A 26,410-nucleotide genomic window follows, 5' to 3' on the forward strand; every position below is an offset into this window, starting at 1 on the left:
TCTCTCGGCTGGGTAGGAAAGACTGGACAAGCTGCAAATATACAAGGTGGGATAAGGGCCGGTTCGTACCTTCAGGAGAAGAAGCATGCGCTAAGCCTCTGCCGCCGCTGGTAGCCCGCCGGAGTATCCCCTCTTCGCCGCCATGCAGGCCCTCGCCCGCCGCAGGCCGCCCGTGCCCTGCAGTCGCTCGCCTGCCAACCCCATCTTCTTCCCTTGATGTGCCGCAGTAGAAGAGCCGAGCGCAGATCGAGGGAAGGGAGCCGGCGGCGCAAATCGAGAGAGGGAGATGCAAGGAAGGGTTTCATCACGACTTCACGAGCCAAATAGAGGAATGAGCGTTGTATGCGGAGTTGCGGGAGCAGTGCGCGGAATATTCCTTTGCGGACGGAGTATGGTCAGCCATTGAAAATTGCTAACTCCACTCCGTAGAGCTATAGATTAATGATGGCTGTTAGATTAAGATTTGTGGGCCTAATTGTGTGGTACAGATTGGTTTGTGTAGTGTTGTGGGTCTAATTGCGGGGTACGCATACGAAAATTCTTGTTCGATTGTTTAATAGTAATGTAGACGTAGATGTAGAAATAAGAATCCATGCATTTCAGATGCCTGCCCTTGAACTCAATTACATGATTAATTAACTTGACCAGACAAGTTTGAAGACAATAGCAGCAGGATAGAGGAGGCGACCGCGTGAGGCGACCGCGGCGACCCAGGTGATTGCAGCGAGCCGGCCGCCGATGCCGGCGGATCCTTCTGCGAGGCGAGTAGGGGGAAGGTTCTAGGCCCTTGCGGGTTCGGATGAGGACGACGACGACGGGGACCCCGCCGGCGGATCGTCGGCTGATTATTCGCCTTCGCCTTCCGACGTGATCTGCGAGGCGTTCAACCCCGGATATTCGGAGGAGGAGGTGGCTGCGCTGGTCGACGAGATTGTGCCGGGCGATGATCCGGCGCGGATCGGGCTGAGTTTTGAGGATAGGGTGGAGGTGGTTTGCCGGATCGTTCACCGGAGGACGGCGGCGACGGCGGTTCGGCCTTGGAAAGGGCCGCTACCTAAGGTATGCATTCAACCACTAACTTTGTCCGATTTCATTCCGCACGATGCTTGGACTAGGGTGGTTCGTAAGAAGAAGAAGAGGTTGGGGAGATCGGAGCTTCAAACGCCTGCGCCGGTGAGCCGTGCGGCGGCCGGGATCCGGGCGGCTAGGGCGGCGCGTTTGAACGATCTTCTCGGCTGTGTTGGGCCGGTTCCTGCGCGGGCCGACTGTACACCTGTGCTTGGGTATGAGGCCCAACAGGAGGGAGCGGACGTGAGGCCGTCTGGTACGGTGTCGACTGGGCGTGTGGCCCAGCGATGCCTGGACGTGCGTTCCGTGCCGATTGACTTGTGCCGTGTTGGTGGTGATCCTGAACGAGCGATCCATGCCGCGGTTGCATCGGAACTAGTTGGGCCGGCAGCTGATTGTGGGCCAATGCCTACAGGGATGAGGCCCTGTTGGACGAGGAACCGATCGATACCGCGGGAGGAGGTGCATGCACGAAGCGTCTCTCGCCTTCGCCGTCTTTGCGACCTAGGTTTCGACGATCACCGCGCCTTCGCAGCGCTGGGACTGGCCGGGTGCGCCGTATACCTCCTCTTCGACCGATGGCGGGAGCTGGAGGGGCTCCTCCTCATGGGAGGAGGCCGCCTCCCAATGGGGCGGGGCGGGCTGCGGGAGTAGCGCCGCCGGGTCCTGGCACTGGACGGGGAGCGGTGCCGCCAGGTCCGGGCGCTGGCCGAGGTGTGATGCTGGTACCCGCGGCTGGCCCTGGTCGTGGTGGTGCGCCGGTTCTTCCTGCCGCGGCGGCGCGCGCCTACCAGAGGGACAGTGGGGAGGCCGCCTGCTCCGGCCATGCAGCCTGGCGGGCGGGGTGGACCGGGTGGTCCGGCCTCCGGTGTTAGGCCGCATGCCTCGGGAGGTGTGGCGGTGGTTGCGGGCAGGGGGACCATGCCGCCTAGGCCCCCTGCGCCGTCGGGTCCGGTGTTTAGACCGCCTCCGGCCGTTCAGAGCACGACGGTCGTGGTTGCGGCAGGCCGGGGAGCTGCGCCGCCTAGGCCTTCGGCACCTCCTCCTCATGTCGTTGCTCGCCCGCCCGGGTCTACGGCTGCGCCCCGAGGACAATGGGGGGATGACGGTTACGATGCTTACGGGAATGGCCAGCACCGTGGCTCTTCCTCCACAGGTGGTGGCCGTGGTTATGCCTGGCAGAGCGATGGATCTGTCGAGCGGCCTTTCTTGGGCCCTTCAGGTGGCTTCGTTGAGGGACCCTCGGATCCGGGTCATCGGCAGCGACAAGGGTACAGAGGCTATCGGGGTGGTCGGGGAGGCCGAGGGGGCCGCTACCGTCCACGTCCCCCGCCACCACCGGTTGTTGTCGACCAGACGACTGTCGACGGGGCTGCCGAGGAGCCTTTGTTGCCTGGTCACGCTATGGAGGTGGTGACGGCTCTCGCTTCTGTGCAGGTTCCTGAGAACGAGGTTATGACTGATGTGTCTGCGGAGCTGTCAGATAGGTCTGAGGCTGATAGGGCGTCCAAGTGGGCTCGTAGGAAGGAAAAGATGCTTTGTTACCGGTGCGGAGACAAGGGTCACTTCATTGCGGAGTGTGTGGCTATGTTATGTGATACCTGTGGTAAACTGGCACCACGATTCTGGGGAGTGTCCTTTGCTGCGAGATCAGGCACCGTCGCTCATGATGTATGGAGTGTACTGTGCTGAGTTAACTTTTTTTGAATCTCCCAATGAGCGCGAGGTTGCCGATGAGTCTACGAGTATGACCACGGGGATTGTCAAGGTTACCAGAGGGGAGGTGACTGAGACACAGATCGTGCAGAGGCTCCATGAGTTGGCTCCTGGGGAGTTCCAGTAGGACCTTGTCAGTATGGCTGATAGGATGTTCAGGGTTGAGTTTCCATCTGTTGCGGATCTGCAGAGGTTGTTGAGCTTTGGGATGTGTAAGGTGCCGGGCACGGATGGTATCCTTGAGTTTCAAGAGTGGAAGCTTGTTGAGCCTCAGGGCAAGCCGCTTACTCAGGCGTGGCTGCAATTCTCCGGGGCTCCCTCTAGGCCGCTGCAGGATACTCGGGTTGTGGCCAGTATGGGCATCTTAGTAGGGAAGCCTGAGCGTGTGGACATGGAGTTCACCAAAGCTCATGGGACTGCTCGGGTCTTGGTTAGTATTTTGAACATTGAGTATGTCCCAGTTGTGGTTAAGTGGGCTTATCGAGGCAGAGTTTATGATCTAGATATTGAGTTTGAGGACGAGAGCCTTCTGGTTGCGCCGGCTCATGATTCTGATATGGATTTGCACGAGAGTGATGGCGGAGCGGGGGTACGGGAGTCGCCGGTTGAGGACCCTGGACGACAGCCAAAGGGGCCGGGGCCCGAGCTGGCGTCGACCGGGGATGGAGCGGTCTCCACCACCTCGGTACCTTCGACGACTCTGAGATTTGGGTCTTTTGAGCCTCACTCTGCTCCCCCGAGGCTCTGGAGTGCTCGGGTTGAGTCCGAGGAGGCATTTGAGCTTGAGTTACCGGCTTTGGGGTTGGAGGGTGTTGTGGGTATGATGTCTGGGAGTCGGCAGGAGGCCACTCCCCATCGTGCTCAGCACGCGATACCTCCTCAGGAGGTGCCACAGCGTTTCGTACCTGGCTTGTCGGGGAGTGACATGGGGCAGGCGGCCTCGGGTTGCTCTCCTATTGCCGAGGAAAGAGACTCGGGGTAGGTGGCGTCCAAGTCTTTTTCTTCGCCGGGAGGGGGTCTAGGGCAGGTGGCCTTGGATAACTCTTCCCCAGTCGCGTCTGCCTGTCGTCTGATGCCGGTTTTACCTATGGGAGGCGGCCCGGGGCGGGTGGCCTCGGAGCCCCTTTCCCTTCCGTGGCCTGTGCGGGTGGCTTCACCGGTGCTGGGTGGGGAGCAAGGGCAGGTGGCTCTTGTTCGGTCTCCACCACCCACCCTGCCGGTATCGCCAGGCGGGGCGCGCCTCGAGTCGGTGGTGAATGTTGTGCCTATTTCGGGCGAGCCCGTGCAGTTGGATCGGCCTGTTGGTTGGGGTGCGGCAGGAGGCCGGACCCCGACCGCGATCTCTCGGGAGGAGGTCATCGCGTTTGGAGGGATTCAGGATCCGGTTTCTGAGGGGCGCCGGATGAGCGGTCGTCTCCAGACCCAGCCTGATGTGGACGATATTCAGCAGCGGTGCGCCATGAGGGCGGCCAAGCTTCGTGACGTTGAGGTCACCACTGGTATGTCGGTCAATACCTCTAATTCCATTTTGCATTTTTCAAATGATGAGATTGTTCAAAATGCAAATCAATTAGGAGTTTCGTTGGGTAGTAATGACACTGAAATCTCTAATTCTGTTAATGATCTTTTAGACCTAGAGGCTGAGCGGGCCTTAGAGATGATCCGTAATATTGCGGCTGTTAAACCTATGAGTGATTCTGAGGTTGATGCGCTCGGGGTCAGGGTACTAGACAACTTTTGTGCGGATCTTATGCAACCTATTACTGATGAGGATGTTCAGGCTGAGTCTACCGAGTTGGTGTTGGCTAGCCCGTCTGAGACTGGTTGTGAGGATCAGTTGCAGAGTCAAACTGTCCCCAAGCGCAAGTGGAAACGGAAGGTATACCCGGTATCCGCAGTGCGTAGGATTGCTAGGATCCGTATGGCAAAAAAAATTCCATGATGATCTATGAAAGGAATATTCTGGAATAGCAGAGGTCTAAAAGACTTGGCTAAACAAAGGTTTCTTGCTGAGGCGTCTGTTGAGCATTGTTTAGATTTTATAGCTCTATCGGAGACAGGTAGAGATAACTTCGTGCCTCAATTTCTAAATACTCTATCGGGGGGTATAGATTTTGATTGGCATTGCTTGCCACCGAGAGGGAGGTCGGGTGGAATCCTTCTCGGAGTTAGGTGTGAAGCGCTTGAGGTTCGCAGTGTGATCATGGGAGACTTTGCTGTTAAGTTTAGGGTGCGTTCGAAGGTTGATGGGTTTAATTGGGCTCTTGTTGCGGTATATGGTGCTACACAGCCCGAGCTCAAACCTGAGTTCTTGGCTGATCTTGTTCGGATTTGTGGCTCCGAGCAGTTGCCCATCCTGGTGGGGGGTGATTTCAATATCATCAGACGGCGTGAGGATAAGAACAATGATAATTTTGATGGACTATGGTCATTCATGTTCAATACTATCATTGAAAGTTTGGACCTGAGAGAAATTGAGCTCTCGGGTAGAAAATTTACCTGGGCGAACGCGATGCCAAATCCGACTTATGAGAAGTTGGACCGAGTGTTGGCTAGCATAGAATGGGAACAGAAGTTTCCCCTGGTGACCGTCCAGGCCTTGTCCCGTGGTATTTCTAACAATACGCCGTTATTTTTCGACTCTGGTGCACCCACACACCTGGGGAACAAGAATGTGTTCTCCTTTGAGATGGCTTGGTTTGAACGAGATGGATTCCTGGATCTCGTGGCCAGAGAGTGGGCTAAGGATTCAGGAGGGAGGACCGCTCTTCAGTGCTGGCAGAATAAGATTAGACACTTGAGGAGTTTCCTACGTGGGTGGGCTAAGCATTTGAGTGGGATTTATAAGGTCGAAAAGGAAAAGCTCCTTGCCCTTATACAGTCTCTGGATGTAAAAGCGGAAACCACGATATTGCCGGCTGCGGAGCTTCATGCCAAGCTCGAGGTGGAATTGCGGCTGAAAGAACTTCTTAGAGAAGAAGAGTTGAAGTGGGCGTTGCGGGCCAAGGTCCGGCGAGTAGTCCAGGGGGACGCGAACACACAATTCTTTCATATGATCGCTAATGGTAAGCATCGAAAGAAGAGGATCTTTCAGTTTGAGCAAGATAAGGGTACGACTGTAGGACAGGAAAACCTAAAATTGTACATTACCGAGTATTACAAGCAGCTGTTTGGCCCTCCAGAAGAGAACTGTGTGTCTCTGGACGAGTCAAGGGTTGAGGATATTCCTCAGCTCACAGCGGTGGAGAATGATATTCTTACGGCTCCATTCTCGGAGAAAGAGGTGTTGGAGGCCATCTCGCAAATGAAGAATAACAAAGCGCCGTGTCCTGATGGTTTCCCAGCTGAATTTTATAAGAAGTGCTGGCATATCATTAAAGGGGATTTGTTGCCTATGTTTAATGATTTGTTTGCTGGACAACTTCATCTTTTTCAACTCAATTTTGGAACGATTACCCTTCTTCCTAAGAAAATAGAGGCTTTGAAAATTGAGCAATTCAGGCCAATCTGTCTTCTTAATGTTAGTTTCAAAATTTTCACCAAGGTCGGGACCAATAGACTCACACAGATTGCGCATACTGTTGTGCAGCCTACCCAATCTGCTTTCATGCCAGACAGGAATATCCTTGAGGGGGTAGTGGTCCTTCATGAAACGCTCCATGAAATCCACACGAAAAAACTGGATGGGGTTGTTTTCAAAGTGGATTTTGAAAAAGCGTACGACAAAGTCAAATGGCCATTCCTTCAACAGGCCTTGCGTATGAAGGGTTTTGATGAGGCTTGGCGACACCAGGTAGAATCCTTTACGCAAAAAGGGAGTGTTGGAATTAAAGTAAATGATGATATTGGGCACTATTTCCAAACACACAAGGGTCTGAGGCAAGGAGATCCAATGTCCCCTGTTTTGTTCAACATTGTGGTTGACATGTTGGCAATTCTAATAGGTCGGGCAAAGGAGGCCGGTCAGGTGGGAGGCCTGGTGCCCAACCTAGTTGATGGGGGGATGTCCATTCTGCAGTACGCTGATGATACAATCATCTTTATGGAGCATGACCTGGCAAAAGCGAGAAATATGAAGCTGGTGCTTTGCTTGTTTGAACAATTGTCTGGGTTAAAGATTAACTTTCATAAAAGCGAATTGTTCTGCTTTGGTAGAGCCAAGGAGGACCAGGAGGCTTATAGGCAATTGTTTGGATGTGAATTAGGGGCTTTACCTTTCACCTACCTAGGTATACCCATTCACCATCGTAAGCTTACAAACCGAGAGTGGAAATACATTGAGGATCGGTTTGAAAAGAAACTTAGTTGCTGGAAGGGCAAACTTCTGTCATATGGAGGCCGGTTAATTCTTATTAATTCGGTGCTCACGAGTATGCCGATGTTCTTACTATCTTTCTTTGAGGTTCCAGTTGGGGTTAGGAAAAGACTGGACTTCTACTGATCAAGATTCTTTTGGCAGAGTGATGAACTTAAGAGAAAGTATAGACTCGCCAAGTGGGATGTCATTTGTCGACCAAAGGACCAAGGGGGGCTGGGTATCGAAAATCTTGAGGTCAAGAACAGATGCCTGCTTAGTAAGTGGTTGTATAAGCTTTCGGGTCCGACTGATGCAACGTGGGCGCAGATTCTTCGTAACAAGTACCTGCAGTCCAAAACTTTGTCACAGGTGACAGTGAGACCATCTGATTCGCCGTTTTGGAAGGGGCTTATGAGAGTCAAGGAAACCTTCTTTAATAGAACAAAGTTTATCATCGGTGATGGCAATGACACACGTTTCTGGGAGGACAATTGGCTGGGTGATACACCATTAGCAATACAGTACCCAACCCTGTATCGTATTGTCCAGCGACGTGATGCGCTAGTTGCAATGATTATGCAGTCCACTCCCCTTAATATTCAGTTTCGGCGGGTGCTTGTTGGTGAGAGATGGGAAGCTTGGCTCCATCTGGTGCGTAGACTGATGGAAGTTCAGCTAGCTCAGCAGCCCGATCAGCTTTGTTGGAAGCTTACTAGGAATGGACAATTTACTGTAAAGTCGATGTACAACGATGTCATCAACTCCACTATTATTCCTAGTACCAAACATGTGTGGAAAGTACATGTGCCTTTGAAAATTAAAGTGTTTATGTGGTTTGTCCATAAACAGGTAATTTTAACAAAGGACAATTTGGTCAAGCGTAATTGGACTGGATCTACTAGGTGTAGCTTCTGTGATCACGATGAGACCATTAAGCATCTCTTCCTTGATTGTCCTTTGGCGAGAATTCTGTGGCGCTTTGTGCAAATTGCTTTTAACATCACTCCTCCGAGTACGGTTGGGTCGTTATTTGGAACGTGGCTGGATGGGATAGAGTCCGATACAGCTAGGCATATTTGTGTAGGAGTGTATGCGTTGTTATGGGCAATTTGGAACTGCAGAAATGACTTGGTTTTTAACAGAATAACTACTATTCATTTTTTGCAGGTTGTATTCCGTGCTACGGCGCTGATCCGTATGTGGTCCTTACTCACTCCGACCGAGGCCAGAGAGCGTTTGGTTACTGGATCTGTCCGGTGGGAGATGGTAGCGCGGGATATCTTCAACCGGTTTGGTTGGCGGTCATGTAATAGGATAGGCAATTAGTTTTCCTATCTTCATTTTACCAGCCGGTTGTGGCTTATGGCTTTTTCTTGGCTTATGTTTTTTCTTGGTTTAGCTTCGAGGTTCTAGGTGAGCTTGCTTTTATTTTGTTGAAGACTATACGACTTTGTTGAACCTATTTTATTTATTGAGGTGGCCGTATGCATTGTTCTGATGCAGAGGCCGGGGAGTCCCCCCTTTTCGAAAAAAAAGACAAGTTTGAAGACATGTTTGTTTACACAACATGTGTGTAGCTAGCTAGGTATGTGTGACAGACAAACTTAACCACAACAAACATATATGCAGACGAACTTTGGTTATTGGCGCAATAATAATATATGAATGAATCTTATTTGAGTATCGGCATAAACTAGATAGATTTTTTCTATGCATCTTAACAAGAGTATTTGGTTTCTCATCACATACCACTATTGTCATTGCAGGGATTCATCTGCTGCATATGGGGCTCACAGTATTTGGTGTCAGGCTGCAGCTGGCTTGTTGACTAATTAAGCAAGCTGCTATAATTATTTGGACTCGATGCAATATGCAAGTACGTATATTCATCCTATCTAGTGTGAGGATAAAAGTGTACGGATTCACGCACTGGACAGCCGTAAGTAGTACTAGTAATATGCGGGGCTCGTTCGGTTGTGCCTCGAAATAATAAACATCCTTGTATATCAGGCTGCCTTAATTAATTTGTTGTTGTTGTTGTTGTTCCCAGTGTTGGCGCCGATCCAGGGTGACTTAGATTGTGTTACATGCTCGGATGCTCCATTGCAATCTACCTCTGTTATACCAATTCGGACATAGTCACATGGAGTACCAAATTAGTTTGTGCCGTGCATGGGTGTGGTGCTTCCTTTTTCAAAATGGTATGGCTAGGTCTCAGTCGACTGAGATTTAATCAAGTCTTAGTCAAGTGACTTGCATGTAAGAGAGGAAAAAGAAAACCTGAAAAAAAAATTTGCACGGATCTAAATGTAAGATCTCACGGATATATCATCGAAAGTCTCAGTCGACTGAGACTTAGCAAGACTGTTTCCAAAAAATGGGTGTGGTGCTTGCTCGGATCTGACATCACCACCGCAGCTTCCATAGTGTGGATGATGAAGCTAGATACTTGGACACCCTCCTCCATGGCGCTGAGATGCGGTTCGACTTCCACAGGCATTGGAAAAACTGGGCGCCCATCCTTACATCAATCATCACCTGTTGATCGAGTGAGTCATCCTATCACGATGCTCCTGTGTGTGTTAATTCCTTGCATTAATTCTTTAAGGAGATTAGTCTTAAAACACTTACGTAACCAGTTGCAGCTAACTGATTAAAAAAGCTAATTGTTGAAATTTTAAGCTAGCTAGGGTGCCATGGTCTGGTTATAGGTTACTCAGGCTGTACCATCAGTTCAATTCATATGCATGCCAGCTGAAAAAGTTGTGACAAGGTAGCCACACAGTACTGTTTTTGTTGTCTGAAATTTATGGAACTCACTCGAGTGTTAACATTTGTGAAATTGTGAATAAATGACTAAAATTAATTCATACAAAAAATAAGTAGGAAGCAAACAAACAACACGATCTATTATGATCGATCACAAGTTATAGAAGCTCAGGACCGGTTTGCCTTCATGCTTCTTGAGTTGCCTGCGCAAGTCTTTCTCGAAGCTGTAGCTGCACGGACCCATTACCAAGACTTGCTCGAGATCAACTAAATCCCGCAGCCCAACAATCTGCAAGCACGATGATCCACCACAAGAGCTACAGCAGTGAATGCTGAGTGCTTTAATAAATGAGCTGCCATCTTCAAACGACACCATTGAGTTTCTGCTGCTGCAATAAATCCCGAGGGTGTCAAGAAACAGGGCTCCTCTAACACTGAGATGCTGCTGAATTGGCTTGATTGCAAGACCACGTTCAAATCCTGGAATCTGGCGTTCATGGCAATGGATAATGTTATTCATGTCTCTTGACTTGATATCCTCACCTCATGGTTAAACCTTGTGAGATTGGGAAACTGATTGATCCAGGCTGGCCTTATGCATGCGGCACCTGCGCCTGCACCACCTCCAGTACTAGTGTAAAATACCTTAAGGCTCTTTAGGGTCTTGGGTGGCATGGAGATGTCATCAAAACAAGCAAACTCATAGCTGCCATCCTCCTCCAGCAGCAGCAGTTGTAGCGACAAGGACTCAAGATGAGGAAGGTGACCCGAGATGGCCGAACACAAGTCCTTCCAGTTTTTACGGTTGATACCGGACAACCCGAGCTTGCGCAGCTGGGTAAGATTCTTGAGCGCCTTAAGGAAGAGGAAGCCTCCTTTCCCACCTGCAATATTCACAACACCAAGTGTATGCAACTGTGTCAGCTTCCCAATCCCCTCTGCAGCAGCAGGAACAACCTCAACACCACCACCATTTGTAGCAACACGCCGGCATCTGCGCACATTCTTGGACAGCCACCAGCTGCAGGATTCTCTCAAATCACCCACCCTTTTCTTCCATGACCCTATTGATGCCCCCAATTAAGGTGAATCTTAAGTAGCAGACAGAGACAAGGAAATAAAACTTGAACACTAACTAACTACCGCAAGCACGGCACTACGTCACCCACCTTTGAGATTGATGGGATGCGCTACACGGCACAGCAGTCGGCGGTGACAAATACCAGCGGACGGTGGCGGCGGGGGCGATGGCGGTGCTGGGGAAGACCTGGAGCCTGGAGGGATTGGGATTTGGGAAGTAATGCCACAGGGTACTCGTTGGCAGCCGAAGCTGGGTAAAGCATCAGGTGGAGAGAAGCAAAGCAAAGCATCACATTCCCGTCGACGGAGCAAGCAAAGCAGCTTCTTTTCCTTTTCCATGGAGGAGTAGATTATTTGACAAAGCAAAGCAGCTGAGCTGAAGAGGGTATGGGATTGGATTGAACTTAACTTTTCCTTGATGCCAATATATGCTTTTCCCTCGTGTGCACGCCAAATGACAGCGGCGCTACGGCCGCCCTCTCTGCTTACCAGACTGGCCAGTGGCCAGCGGCGGCGCCTCCTTCATACTTTACTCCCCGCCCGGTCGCCGGCGCTGGGCTGCTCCTCTGACATTTTAAGACTTGTATATTATGCATATTAAGCTTTTAACATTCTAGAAACGTAACAGTTTAATGTATTTGAAACTCAAATGGTTACAAATCAAGTCACCCAAGTAGGATCCAAACACGTCCAGAACTCTGTCTTATCACAATATTCTCTAGAGGTAAACAGATCACACATTTCTACTGTGAGTGGATGCAGCTCATTGCCATGACCCCACCATCACATCTCGTCGTTATCTATACTTGATGACTTCATAGTGACAGTGACAAACAGCTGCCCTGGCCCGAGCTAATTGTTAATGAAATAAGGGCAACTTCAATGCCGATCCGCAAATTTTCTCCCGCATCCATCCGCGGACAGGCGGCCAGTCCGCGGACACGGATGCGGGAGCTGGCTATCCAACGCTGCCTGCATACAGTTAATTAATTACACAGATGCCAAGCCACCGTAGCAGTTACACAACAGAAGTTAAGATGATATGGGGGCAAAAGTTGGCAGGTGGAGCAAAGCATCCCATTCCCACTCCCACCAGCGAAGCATAGCAAAAGCATATCTCACTCCCAACAGTGGAGAGAAGCAAAGCAAAGCATCTCCTGTGGGGAGAAGCAAGCCAAGCATCCCATTCATATTTCTGTTAGATGTGTATAGTCCCTTTTCGGTACATCCCCGTTGTATAAGGGGTTTTCTGTACTTTGACACATATGTATATGTAATGGCCTTTGGCCCTAAGGAAAGATAGTTGCTATTCATCCAACATGGTATCAGATGTTAGGTTCCCCTCTCTCCCGCACGCTGCAACTCCGTGCTAGCTTTTCTCCCGATTCCAGCTTTTTCCGTCGCGGATCCGGCAGCCCCGGCCCGGTCGCTACCATCTCTTGCTTGGCCGGCTGCCCCTCGTCCCGGACCCCACCGTCTCCTCTTCGATCCGTCCTCCCCACGCTGCTTCGCCGGACCGACTGCCTGTCTTCCGATTCTAGTGAGTCTGTATCTCAGCGTTCTTTTGACTTAGTTCATTCTCATGTCCGGGGTCCTGCTCCCTTTGATTCGAAAGGTGGTCATCACTACTATGCTTTGTTTATTGATGATTTCTCTCGCTACACTTGGCTCTACTTTATGAAATCTCGTAGCGAGGTTCTCCCTATATACAAACGTTTTGCTGCCATGGTTCACACCCAGTTTGCCACGCCCATTCGTACTTTTCGTGCTGACTCCGCTGGAGAGTATATCTCTCAGCTGTTGCATGCTTTTCTCGCGGAACAGGGTACTCTTGCCCAGTTCTCCTGTCCGGGTGCTCATGCTCAGAATGGTGTTGCCGAGCGAAAGCATCGTCATTTGCTTAAGACGGCTCGTGCGCTGATGATTGCTGCTTCCCTTCCACCCCATTTTTGGGCCGAGGCTGTTTCCGCATCCACCTATCTCATCAACATTCAGCCATCGACTGCTCTGCAGGGTGGCATTCCTATGGAGTGTCTCACCGGTCGCTCTCCTGACTACTCAGCTCTTCGTATGTTTGGATGCGTCTGCTATGTTCTTCTTGCCCCCCGCGAACGCACAAACTGACTGCTCAGTCGGTCGAGTGTGTTTTCCTTGGCTACAGTGATGAGCACAAGGGCTATCGGTGTTGGGATCCAGTGGGTTGTCGCTTGCGCATCTCGCGTGATGTGACTTTTGACGAGTCTCGCTCTTACTACCCACGTTCTTCTTCCTCGAGCTTCTCTGTGGACGACCTTTCTTTCCTTCTTCTCCCCGATACACCATGCTATGTGCCTCATGTGTCACCTCTTCCTCCGACACCTCTCCTTTCTTCTCATTCACCTCCGACCCCGTCTTCTTCCTCCTCCTCCTCCACCTCTCCCCCATCCTCTCCAGTCCGTCGCCCTCTCACCGTTTCCTCTCCACTATACTCGACATTCTCGTACTGAGGATATTGCCTCTGACGAGCCTTCCACCTCTGGTGCACCTCCTCTCACACCCCCTCCGGTTCATAACCTCCGTGCTCGGCCTCGCCCTCCGCCTGATCGCTACTCCCCTGATCGGTACGGTCTCTCTGTTTTGACTGAGCCCACTTCCTATCGCACTGCCATGACTCAGCCTGAATGGCAGCTTGCGATGGCCGAGGAGCTTGCTGCCCTTGAGCGCTCTGGCACATGGGATCTCGTTCCCCTCCCTTCCGGTGTCCGTCCCATCACCTGTAAGTGGGTCTACAAGCTTAAGACTCGTTCCGATGGTTCTCTTGAGTGCTACAAAGCTCGTCTTATGGCCCGTGGATTTCAGCAGGAGCAGGGGCGCGATTATGATGAGACTTTCGCTCCTGTGGCCCACATGACCACTGTCCGCACTCTTCTTGCTGTGGCTTCTGTTCGTCAGTGGTCTATCTCTCAACTTGATGTTCAGAACACTTTTCTCAATGGCGAGTTGCGTGAGGAGGTTTATATGCAGCCACCACAGGGGTACTATGCTCCTGATGGTATGGTCTGTAGACTTCGCCGCTCTCTATATGGTCTCAAACAGGCCCCTCGCGCCTGGTTTGAGCGCTTCGCATCTGTGGTGACCGCGGCTGGTTTCTTGCCCAGTGACCATGATCCCGCGCTGTTTGTTCACACGTCTCCTCATGGTCGGACTCTTCTCCTTCTCTATGTTGATGACATGATCATCATTGGTGACGACACTGATTACATCGCCTTTGTTAAGGACCGCCTTCACGAGCAGTTCCTTATGACTGATCTTGGTCCTCTTCGCTATTTTCTTGGGATTGAGATCTCCTCCATCTCTGATGGCTTCTACATCTCTCAAGAGAAATACATTCAGGATCTTCTTGCTCGAGCTGCTCTCAGTGATGACCGCATTGTTGTGACTCCTATGGAGCTTAACGTTCAGCTTCGTGCCTCTGATGGTGACCCTCTTCCTAATCCCACTCGCTATCGTCATCTCGTCGGTAGCCTTGTCTATCTTGCTGTTACGCGTCCTGACATCTCCTATCCCGTTCACATCCTGAGTCAGTTTGTTTCAGCCCCCACCTCTGTCCACTATAGTCACCTCCTCCGTGTTCTACGATATCTTCGTGGCACGATCTCTCAGCGCCTTTTCTTTCCTCGCTCCAGTTCTCTTGAGCTCCAGGCTTACTCTGATGCTACCTGGGCTAGTGATCCCTCTGATCGACGCTCGCTGTCTGCTTACTGTGTCTTTCTTGGTGGCTCTCTGATTGCCTGGAAGACAAAGAAACAGACTGCAGTTTCTCGCTCGAGTACAGAGGCTGAGTTGCGAGCCATGGCTATGTTAACGGCTGAGGTGATCTGGTTGCGATGGTTACTTGAGGATTTTGGTGTGTTGGCTACTACCTCGACTCCCTTACTGTCAGACAGTACTGGTGCTATCAGTATTGCGCGTGACCCGGTGAAGCATGAGCTCACCAAGCACATCGGTGTGGATGCCCACTTTGTGCGTGCTGCTGTGCAGGATCAGACTCTCGCTCTTCACTATGTGCCTTCGGAGTTACAGTTGGCTGACTTCTTCACGAAGGCACAGACTCGAGCGCAGCATACCTTTTTCCTCTCCAAACTCAGTGTTGTTGATCCACCATGAGTTTGAGGGGGGGGGGGGTGTGTTAGATGTGTATAGTCCCTTTTCGGTATATCCTCATTGTATAAGGGTTTTTTTGCACTTTGACACACTTGTATATGTAATGGCCTTTGGCCCTCAGGAAAGATAGTTGCTATTTCCACCGGCGAAGACAAGCAAAGGAAAGCACCATGCATGTTCTGGGATGAGGTGGTGGTTGGGACAGCGAAACTGAGAATCTTATGGCCCATGGCACGTTATGTAGGACTCTGCCTAGCATATGGGAGGGCTGGACCGGAGCAATTCGGTTTACGAGTTGAACGATGAAAACCGAGCCCAACACCGAAACCCTGTCAAGTAGAAACAGAGGCAGTCATAAATTTACCGCCACAAATCTATAATCCAGTCCAGTGAATACCGACCATTCAAGCCGCAAAGGAGTCCTCCACTCTTCTTGCAGATACTGCAAGACAGCACATCTTTCAGTATTTTTGTGTACCAGTCTCAAGTTAACTTGCGCAATAAAATTTACCCTGCACTTGCCTTCTGAAGAGTCGCTTATTCCAGTCTCAAGAAGGACTAGACCTGCAAAACACAGCCATGCATGTACAGGCATTATACATACACAGCAAGACATAACAACAGAGACCATAAATGTTCAGGGTTATGTATGCAGGATGTTGAGCACTTTTGTTGCTTATCCAGAGTAAAAAATGGTACCCCCCAGAAAATTTAAACATATTGCGCTACACAGAACCATGAGCTGCCCATTTAACAACAAGGGTACAGGAACAAACCATGAGCTATCGGCTAGGTCTATCAGATTAAGTGCCTTCTGAATAAGTGGACAGTATGGATTACCATTGATATCAGTGGCATATCACAACCACTAGGTTTTTATTTCGAGGATGAAAGAATGAACTTTGATATCAGCTGCTAGTAGATCATGACACAACAAATCGTGCTAATAGTAATAATTACTGCAGTGAGACTTAATATGTACTCCCTCCGGATAAAAAATTAAACGCGGGTGATCCAGGGGAGCAGCCGGCCCGCCGTGATATTGCTCTAGGGCTGCACCGTCGTCGTGCTCTTCTCCATCGCCATCTTGCTTGTGATTCAGTGGCCCTCCATCGACGACCTCAAGGTCCTTGCGCTCACGCTCCTCCTTATCCTGGTCCTCTGCCTGACCGCCCCCATCATCGGCCTTGTCAGCGGCACCACGGAAAACCGGAAGGAGAGAGGTTCGTCGACGAGTTGCTTCTTCTCTCTGGTGATCCATCAAATCGTTTTGGCTGGAAGGTCATCAGACTAGGTTCATCCATCATCGTTATCTGAGATTTATGCAACCTAGCTAGTACCTGCGGTTTATTATCAGGTTACGAGAGTTTATGCGTCATGCTTGAGCATACATAATTAAGATGATTGGACGCCATTGGAGACGACTTCTATTGTCAGTTTATTTGCAAGTAGGTATGGGGGCAACTTATATATTGTACGGTGATGTTAAAACTCCAACATCAGATTTTTAACCATGACAAATTGAATGTTTTCTGTCCAAATTATGATGCGGCAACGAGGGCAATTTTCTTTAGTAAGCATGGAAAATCCTGGCTAAAACTGAACATGACAAGGATTTGTCATGCTTGCTAGAAGTTGCCTTCCCCGCGACAATATAATTTATCATAAAAAAGTTTGATTTGTCATGCTCAAAAATCTGATGCTTAATTTGTAGCGAAATCCATATTTTATGGTTGTCTAAACAAACCGCAAAAGCACACACACTACAGACGTGCTTCAAAGATGGTTTGGATAAGGCAGATTTATTATAACATCGTAATGCACTAAAGTATAAGACAATAGGTTCCATTGCTAGGCTCCATGCCCGACACAACCTTTCTTATTTATCATTCATCCATCTTCACATTTATCTTCACTGATCCATTTTTCACTATCAGAATGAACCTTTGCCGAGTGTCCGGGCACTCAGAAAAGTAAATGAAACCGAGTGGGGAAAAAAAAACTCAGAAAAACGGGTGCACATGGCAACTCTTTACCGTGTTCGGCCTACATGGCACTATTTTTTCCTTCTTCTTTCCTTTTCACATTTTTCAAAAGGAGGGTCACCCCGGACACTGCATTAAAATGATGCATGCAGCCATATTATTAAGCAAAACGTTCAAAAGGTCTGTGATTTGGTACAAACTCACCGGGGAGCCAAAGTAAATTGAAGATAAAAGTTGCCAGAACCGGCAAAAAAAGGGTCAAGATGACTAAACATCTAGCCTATTATTGGAACACCATGCAAACCTGTTGTAAGGATCCTGTCCTACCGTCTCCGACCGGTTGCGCCCATAGCCATAAGCTCCTTGACTACCGCATGACTGAGTAATGATCACGTATGGATCCAAAAGGTAGCTCTATATATGACCTGGAAAAAAAATTATAAGAGTTTTTGTGTTAAAAATCATGTTATTTTTGCAGTTTCATATAGCCCAAAGTAATGTGCATACTCCTATTCAAATATGTCCCGCAGTATTTGGCTCCACTTCATTTAGCCAATCCCAAACAACGTGTTAATACTATTTGGAGGGCAGACATTAAACGTACGCCATAAAAACATGGCGAGAGAACATTTGATAAAGAGGCGTTGTATAGTTTCATCTTGATTAGAAAAGCAACATCGTTTATTACCCTCCCATCTCCGTCGGCAATGAGAGGTCGCCGATGATGATCACATTGTTGAACAATATAAGGTAGAACAATCATGGACCACCAGCAGAGTCGGATCCTAGGTAGACTCAGCAACTCTGTTCTGTGACATACTGCTTGGAGTTGTGTCGTGACGAATTTTTTGAAGACTGGAATGGTAGGGTTGATCTATCTATCCGTCTGTAGTTTTCCTAGGCTTTATTGTACAATCAAGAATGTGGTCTATTAATAGACCACTCTGATAGACTTACAACAGCTCTGTTTTGTGGCTCTATTGTTGCAAGGAAATTTACAAATTTTTATGTCCCGATCGATGTCTCAGTTTCATATTATGCTTACTCTACTGTATATGGTTTACTATGCTTATTATGTTGACGTCTAGGATCCTTGTGGTGAAAATGTTTGTATTGGACAAAATTCACGTTGTGACGCATATAAATAAACAAAATAGAAGCCAGCCGGGCGGGGCCCTGCAGCTCCGGAGTGGGCCACCAGTTCTTTCCTTCCTCCTCTGCGCTGCTCTGCTCCCGTGACGTTCGTTTCCATCGCGACCTATCTATCTATCTATCTATCTATCTGGAGTGGCTTTCAAATTATTCATTCCTGCAGTGCAGTAGAGTGAGCAGCCACGCACGAGGCTAGCTCCCACACTGGCCATCTTCCACAGTCAATGTCAATCAACGCATCTTTCTGAAGAAGATCCAGAAACTATGCTTGTTTATTTATCCAAATTTACAGACAAACACTCCCAGGCCCTACCTAGTACAGTTTTGAATCAGTGCCATGGCAGTACCAAATTATCCGGTGAGAAAAAATTCCGACAACGAAAAGTCTCATCGTGGATCTTGCAATTGCGCACAAGGCGGATCCTCCCTTCTCCCTCCCCGAGGCGCTCCCGGGAGGAAAACCTAGCGCCGACTTCATGCCCCCATCACCGCCGCTGCAAGAAAAAGGGGCCAAGTAAGCCGCAACCACAAACAAATGCCATAGCCGTCCACCCTCAGGACAGCCCCACCCGACAGAGTTTCATGTTGTCTCTGCAAGTTCTCCGTGTTGCCACAAATAATTTTTCTGAGGAAAATGTGCTTGGCTGCGGCGGATTCGGCATAGTTTACAAGGGGGTGCTGCACGATGGAACAATTATTGCTGTGAAGAGGATGCTGTCCACGGTGATCAGCAACGAGCCCATTGATCAGTTCCAAGCAGAAATCGCAATCCTGAAGGTGCGGCACCGCCACCTCGTGTCTATACTGGGGTACTCGGTCGAAGACAATGAGAGGCTGCTCGTCTACGAGCACATGCCCAATGGTTCTCTGAGCAAGCATCTCTTCCGGTGGAAGCTGCTAGGCTTGGAACCCCTCTCCTGGAAGAAGCGGCTCAGCATTGCACTGGACGTCGCTCGTGGTATGGAGTACCTCCACTCGCTGGCGCAGCACTGCTTTATCCACAGGGACCTAAAGCCGGCGAACATCCTGCTCGGGGACGACTTCCGCGCAAAGGTGGCAAACTTCGGGCTGCGTAGGCTGGCACCAGACAGGAATGCTTAGATGAAGACAAACATGGCAGGAACTTGGGGCTATTTAGCACCAGAATATGTTGGTATGTTAATTTCACCTCAATGAATGGATTTTTTTGGCTCCAAAATCAAATACGCGTAGCAGACGATTTTTGTGGCTCCAAAATCAAAATACGCGTAGCAGATGAATGGTCAAGGTTTATCCTTGTCACCATTTAGAGCCATACTCATCAACATATTTTGAATCTCCCTCCACTGACCCTGTTCATACGCGTAGCATATTTTGAATCAGCATGTTCTTTTTGAAAATACGGGAGATATAAACTCTACCCGTGGATACATCTAGGCATTTGACACCCTTATGAATAGGACCATATGCTAGAAACACACATTGTTTGGAACGAAACACGAGTTTGTGTGTGTTATAGGGTCTAACATTTGGCCATCATGCGCAACCAAAGACACAAAGGGAATTATAATCTGGTGTAATGCCCAAAAGACGTGTGATTGGAGTCTCAAACTTGATGACTTTGCTGGGTAGCAAATTAATGAGGTATGTGGCAGTCAAAAAAAGTTTCATCCCAGAATTTGAGTGGCATAGATGCATTGGCTAGCAAGGCTAGACCTACTTCAACAATGTGGCGATGTTTTCTTTCAGCGGATCCATTTTGTTGGTGCGCATGTGGTCAAGATACATGGTGAGAAATACCAATTTTCTGAAAGAAGGAATTGAGCTTCTCATACTCACCTCCCCAATCAGTTTGCATAGCAATGATTTTAAAGTCTAGTTTCCGTTCGACAAGATTTTGGAAATTAGTGAACACTTGGAACACATCATATCGTCTTTTGAGAAGATAAATCCAAGTAAATTTGCTATAGTCATCAATAAAGCTCACATAATATGAATGTCTACCAACTGAGGTAGGGGCTGGCCCCCAAACATCTGAAAATACAAGTTGTAAGGGGGCAATGGAAATACTGGTAGAAACAACGTATGGTAGCTGATGACTTTTAGCTTGTCGACAAGGATCACAAACTGACTCAACACTAGACTCATGAGAATGAGGAAGTTTATTTTTGCTAAGAACATGCTTAACAATAACCGAGGATGGATGACCCAAACGACTATGCCACTTTGCCGAGGATGGCTAGGTGACAACAAAGACTTGCTTATTTGACCATGATGACGATGAGATGAGTGGATAGAGGCCTCCCACATTCACATGCGATGATAGTGGCCTCATGAGATGATAGTGACGATGAGATGAGTGGATAGAGGCCTCATGATAGCTATCTTCTTCCTAGCGCCACCAACATTCTCGTGCGCTACCTGGATGATAGTTCTTACAAATCTGACATTGGTCATGAGATTGTGGTTGTTGCTGTAGTGGTCCATGTGAGCGGCCTCGGTAGCCAACGCCACCACCGCCATTTCTACCAGAAGGGGAGGAGCGACCGCCCCTGCCACGCCCTCTAAATCCATGCCCGCGATTACTTCTGTCGCGGCTTTGTCCGCGCCTTCTGTAGGCTATGTTCGCGGAGGTGTTGAAGCCTCCATTTGTGTTGTCACCTAGCATCTCAATTCTTTGATCAAACGCAGAAATTTGTGAGAAGAGATCATCAAAAGATATAGAAGACTTGATGGCGCCGATTGCTGCAACGATTGGATCATAGTCACGATCAAGACCGACGACGATATAGTCAACCATCTCCGGATCAGAGACCGGACGACCATCAGCAGCAAGTTCATCACCTAGGCTTTTCATCTTGGCGATGTAGGCTGGGTGAAAGTGCAACTATCCCTGGGTGGTTTTGGTAATTTCTAACAACATATAGCTCATTGAGCTAATGCTATTTCAAGATAAATATTTCAGGAAAGCTCAATGATTGGCATGGCATTGATGAGAAAAGTGGATCCCTCAAAATACTAAGGACAAAAGGATTGGCTCAAGCTCAAAGCACAAGACTCTACATTTTCCATTTTAGTGATCCAAGATCACATTGAGTCTATAGGAAAAGCCAATACTATCAAGGAGGGATGAGGTGTTGCTTAATGAGGTTCTTGCTCAAAATGCTTAGTGATATGCTCCAAAGCCCTCAACTACTTTCTCACATCCACATATGACCTAAACCAAAAGTCAAACTCGGCCTCACAGATTCTTTCTATCCGGCGCCACCGAGTTCAGATGTCATAGCCACTGCCACAAACCCTAGTCTTTTCGGTCTCACTGATAGGGATCTCGGTCTCATCGAGATGGGATTGTAATCTCTCTGTTTCCCTTCGTAACGTTTCGGTCCAACCGAGATGATCGATCAGTCCCACCGAGATTGCAATGCAAACTCTCTGTTTCCCTTTCGTAACGTTTCGGTCTAACCGAGATGAGCAAATCGGTCCCACCGAGTTTGCCTGACCAACTCTCTGGTTAGCTTATTACCAAAATCGGTCCCACCGAGTTTGTGTAACCGGTCTCACCGAGATTACATTATGCCCTAACCCTAATCACATCGGTCCCACTGAGTTGACATGTCGGTCCCACCGAAAATCGTAACGGTCACATTATTTGCTAAGTCGGTCCGACCGAGTTCACGATTCGCTCCCACCGAGATTGGTAAGTTGTGTGTAACGGTTAGATTTTGTGTGGAGGCTATATATACCCCTCCACCCACTCTTCATTCGTGGAGAAAGCCATCAGAACATGCCTACACTTCCAACTTACATTTTCTGAGAGAGAACCACCTACACTTGTGTTGAGGTCAAGATATTCCAATCCTACCATATGAATCTTGATCTATAGCCTTCCCCAAATTGCTTTCCACTCAAATCTTCTTTCCACCAAATCCAAATCCTGTGAGAGAGAGTTGAGTGTTGGGGAGACTATCATTTAAGCACAAGAGCAAGGAGTTCATCATCAACACACCATTTGTTACTTCTTGGAGAGTGGTGTCCCCTAGATTGGCTAGGTGTCACTTGGGAGCCTCCGACAAGATTGTGGAGTTGAACCAAGGAGTTTGTAAGGGCAAGGAGATCGCCTACTTCGTGAAGATCTACCCCTAGTGAGGCAAGTCCTTTATGGGCGACGACCATGGTGGGATATACAAGGTTGCTTCTTCGTGGACCCTTCATGGGTGGAGCCCTCCATGGACTCGCGCAGCCGTTACCCTTCGTGGGTTGAAGTCTCCATCAACGTGGATGTACTGTAGCACCACCTATCGGAACCACGGCTCAAAAATCTCCGTGTCTCCAATTGCGTTTGCCTCCTCAAACTCCTCCCCTTTACCTTCATATGCAATTGTTTTACATTCCGCTGCTATACTCTAGAATTGCATGTGTAGGTTGATTACTTGACTTGTGCTAAGTTGCTAAAATCTGTCAAGAATTAAAATTGGGAAAAGGCAAGGTTTTTATTTGATCAAGTAGTCTAATCACCCCCCCTCTAGACATACTTTCGATCCTACACTGGGCTGACATGGCACCCTTCCTGGTGTTGGCGATGGTGATCCTCAGGTTTGTAACCCGAGAAAGCGACTGTGAGGCGAACAACGTCGTGATCGTAGCCCACAGATCAAACGTGGTTTCCTTCCCCACAACTTGTGCTAGAAATTCTCTAGAGAGAGAATTCAACAGGTAGCTTAGAACCTGCTGATCCTTCGATATCCATGTGGCATACATGGGATTTGGTGCCATGGCCATGGTTTTGTCCGCCTGTTGTGTTTCCACCGTATTCGGTGGTGCGGCATCTGAGCCATCAAGGAGACCGGTGACCTACGCACCACGCAGACCCGTCATCACTTGATCCTTCCAAAGGAGGTAATTCTCCCTTGTCAATTTCTCGGTCGGAGATAAGCCGAGGTTGAGAACAACGGCAACCGAGGCCATGGCATGAGGTTTCTATATGCTCTTTCTGTAGCTAGATGACAGGGAACAGGTTGGCTCTGGATACCATGTTAAAATGGTTTAAGCGTTCCTACTCTCCAACAGTGAGAGCCGCGTGGTATTTATATTCATAAGAGGTGGTGACCGTTTACAGGATGCGTACGTTCATAGAAAGCGTACGACTTAACCAAGACTATTAATTCTCATCTAACATCCCATGCAGTAAGAGAGAGAGAGGAGTTGAGGTTACACTTACGTTAAACATGCATATCAATTAACAATGATTAAGTTTGTTTCTAATTCCCTAAAAAGATGTTTGCTTCGATTTAACTGCATCACATATATGCTTCCAGCGACTCAATAATTTGCATCAACTAAAATACTCAATCTAATAGAAATTTTATTTGATCTAACATAATTTATTGTCCATCGTAATGTTTATTTTTCTTCCAACTAAGCAAGAATTTGTTGAAGTTGACTAAAAGTTTGCTTCCACTGCAACTTAATTTTGCTTCTATCAGCTACATTTAAATTTGTTTTGGCTAAATCATAAACCGTACATTGTTTCCTATCAAATGGATATTTGCTATCAAAGAGAAAGGAATTTGCTTCCATGCAACGAAATCTTAATACAATTACAGAAAGAAACAATAATTATATTACAACAATGTTACTAGTTCCATGTCTAAGATGGCTGGGAAGCAAGGGAATTGTCTTCGGTTGCAGCGGCACAATAGGAAATGCATTGGCAAAGTATCACCGAATGAAAATCGCCGCCGGTGTGATCGCAGCAAGCAACAGGGACACTGCTGCCAGTTATTAACCACAACATGGTTATATCCAGGTCGGTTTAATGGTTGCGGAAGCTCGAGCTCACACACTACGTCGTCAAACACATCTTCGGGGAGGGTCTCGGTCGGTATCTCCGCCCATGTCTCTACCACTTCTTCTGCTGCCTTCAGATTGATGCCACCGACATCGTGCCGAAAGGTCAGTGCAAGGCATTTGAGAAACCAATGATGCATGTTTGGCATCATGTGGCTCAAAACATATTTACAACAGAAGCTTACCTTAGAAAGAAAGTGAAGGTTTGAATATATCAAAACATAAATAATAGGCAGTGCATGCACACAAAAAAATACATGGCTTACACGAAGCAACAATTTGATCTATCAGAACATACATCATAGGTAGTGGAAGCATAGAAAATCTAGGTGAAAAAAAGAGCATTGCTATAGAAACATATGTGAAATGTAGAGGTAGAAACCATAGCTTACATGGAGCAGCGATTTGACTGATCAAAACATACATGATAGGCAATGGAAGCATATAAAATTGAGACAAAAGGAGTAAATTCAATATTGTAGGAAATATATGTGACACAAATGTAGGAAGCATGACTTACACGAAGCGACGAGTTAATCTGTCACAACATACATGGGGTTGTGTTTTGATCGAAATGGTGCTGAAAAGGGGAACAATATAAACACCAAAAAGATTAGAATTGACTACGGAAGCAAACTAGCTACACCAAAGAAACATACATACTATAATATGGGGCATGCCGTATGGAAGCACTCTATCTAAACCACAGGAGCATATGAAATATAATTTGGAAGCCCCATCAGTATGAAGCATGAAAAAGTGTTATCTCAATATAACTCATCTTATTTTGAAGCATATAAAGCTGAACATGGAAATTAACAAGAACGGGCCGTCGCTCAGTTGGCTGGGCGCCTGAGTTGGCAGCTAGCCCGCCCAAATTCGAGCCTTAGCTCTAGTGCGCGATGCTCGCGGAGTTTTCTTCTATAAAAAAACAACAAGGGTTAGCCTTGGGTTGGTCTCATTTTTTTAACATGAAAAATAATTAAAAGAGTGTTGCCAACATGGGGATGCATGTTTGTGTCACCTACATACCAAATTCACCAAAAAAATAAATTGTTCGAACTATGGAAGAAAACTTTCTAGACCAAAGAAGCATATGTAGTAGTATTATTTTTTGAAGGTCCATTAGTAGGAAGCATGAAAAGATTGATATCTCAGCATATGACATCCTAATATGAAGCAAGAAAATAACAAATCATCAAACCGAAGGGCGATGGAAGCTGTGCAATACCGTGGATTTCGGTGGCCGGACATGTGCCACTCCGGCAGTAGATCCAATCGATTTCCAACCCGCCGAAGCCTAACCGCAGTTGAGGATGGGGGCTCGATCCCCTAACGTCAGAATGGCGCACCTGCGATCTGGCCCAGGGGCATCGGTGGAGTGGAGGATGAAGTGGCCGGTCTGCTCGACGGCGAGGAGATAAAGAGGAGCATGGGTGTGGAGCTGTGCTGCTGGAGGAAGAGGAGAGAAGGAGGAGCAGGGCGGCGATGCCGGAAGGGGGGAGGGGACTGGGTGAGGCGAGGGAGCTGTGGATCCGTCGGGTGGAGGAGCTCGGTTGGGTGCTCCCTATTGGATTTTGGGATTAGGAGCGAACATTACGCGCGGGCGTTGAGGTGGTCAGCTCGCTGCCGATTTTTTTCCGCTTTATTATATTTACTCCCTCCGTTTCTTTTTAGTCTGCATATAAGATTTAGTCAAAGTCAAGCGATGCAAAGTTTGACCAAATATATATCAAAAGATATCAACATCTACAATACTAAACCTATATGCTATGAAAATTAATATCATGATGCATATAGTAATGTTGATTTCATATTATGAATGTTGATATTTTGTTCTATAAAGTTAGTCAAAGTTTATGAAATTTGACTTTGACCAAATCTTATATGCGCACTAAAAAGAAACTGAGGGAGTACAAAAGAAGCACGACTCGCGAGCGTCAGGTCTCAATTAGATCGACGCCGACCGAGTGGTCTGACATTGGCGCTTCATCCGTCTATAGATACAAAGCGTTTCCCATTACATTAACTAATGGAAAGATAGAGATGTTTGGTTATACCTAAGTTCCTTTGCGTGCACGCATCAGAAACTCTTCACTTTCATTTCTTCAAGTGTACGAGATTCTCTCCACAACTGGACTTTTGCAGCCGCAAAGGAGCCCGTGTCGTACGAAATGCCGCCGGATCAGAGGGACGACTCGCTGTCGCAACGCGAGGAGTCACCGTACACAGCCAGGTTTGCAAAACACGCCGACAAGCTCATGGCCGAACGGGGGAAGGGACGGGAGCTAGGTTTTGGAGAGAGAAAGAGAGAGAGAGAGAGAGAGAGAGAGAGAGAGAGAGAGAGAGAGAGAGAGAGAGAGAGAGAGAG

The 26,410-nt window shown here is 48.2% G+C and overlaps 1 protein-coding gene across 1 annotated transcript; it reads right to left on the reverse strand.

Annotated features, from left to right (window-relative positions):
• Positions 1-9,820: 9,820 nt before the first annotated feature.
• Positions 9,821-11,429, reverse strand: LOC119341053. Its single transcript, XM_037612951.1, has 2 exons — positions 11,020-11,429; positions 9,821-10,914 (listed from the first exon to the last, which is right to left on the reverse strand). Exons 1-2 carry the CDS (start codon positions 11,267-11,269, stop codon positions 10,367-10,369), a joined length of 798 nt encoding a protein of 265 aa, XP_037468848.1. The 5' UTR covers positions 11,270-11,429; the 3' UTR covers positions 9,821-10,366.
• Between the last annotated feature and the right edge of the window lie 14,981 nt (positions 11,430-26,410).

The sequence above is a fragment of the Triticum dicoccoides genome, chromosome 7B, assembly GCF_002162155.2.
Source record: "Triticum dicoccoides isolate Atlit2015 ecotype Zavitan chromosome 7B, WEW_v2.0, whole genome shotgun sequence".
Lineage (NCBI taxonomy): Eukaryota > Viridiplantae > Streptophyta > Magnoliopsida > Poales > Poaceae > Triticum > Triticum dicoccoides.

What these genes read in the sequence shown, in the direction of transcription:
- LOC119341053 (XM_037612951.1), bottom strand. Translation starts at nt 11,269, where the DNA reads ATGGAAAAGGAAAAGAAGCTGCTTTGCTTGCTCCGTCGACGGGAATGT. An exon ending in GCATCCCATCAATCTCAAAG is followed by an intron (nt 10,915 to 11,019) that starts GTGGGTGACGTA and finishes GGGCATCAATAG; the next exon opens with GGTCATGGAAGAAAAGGGTG.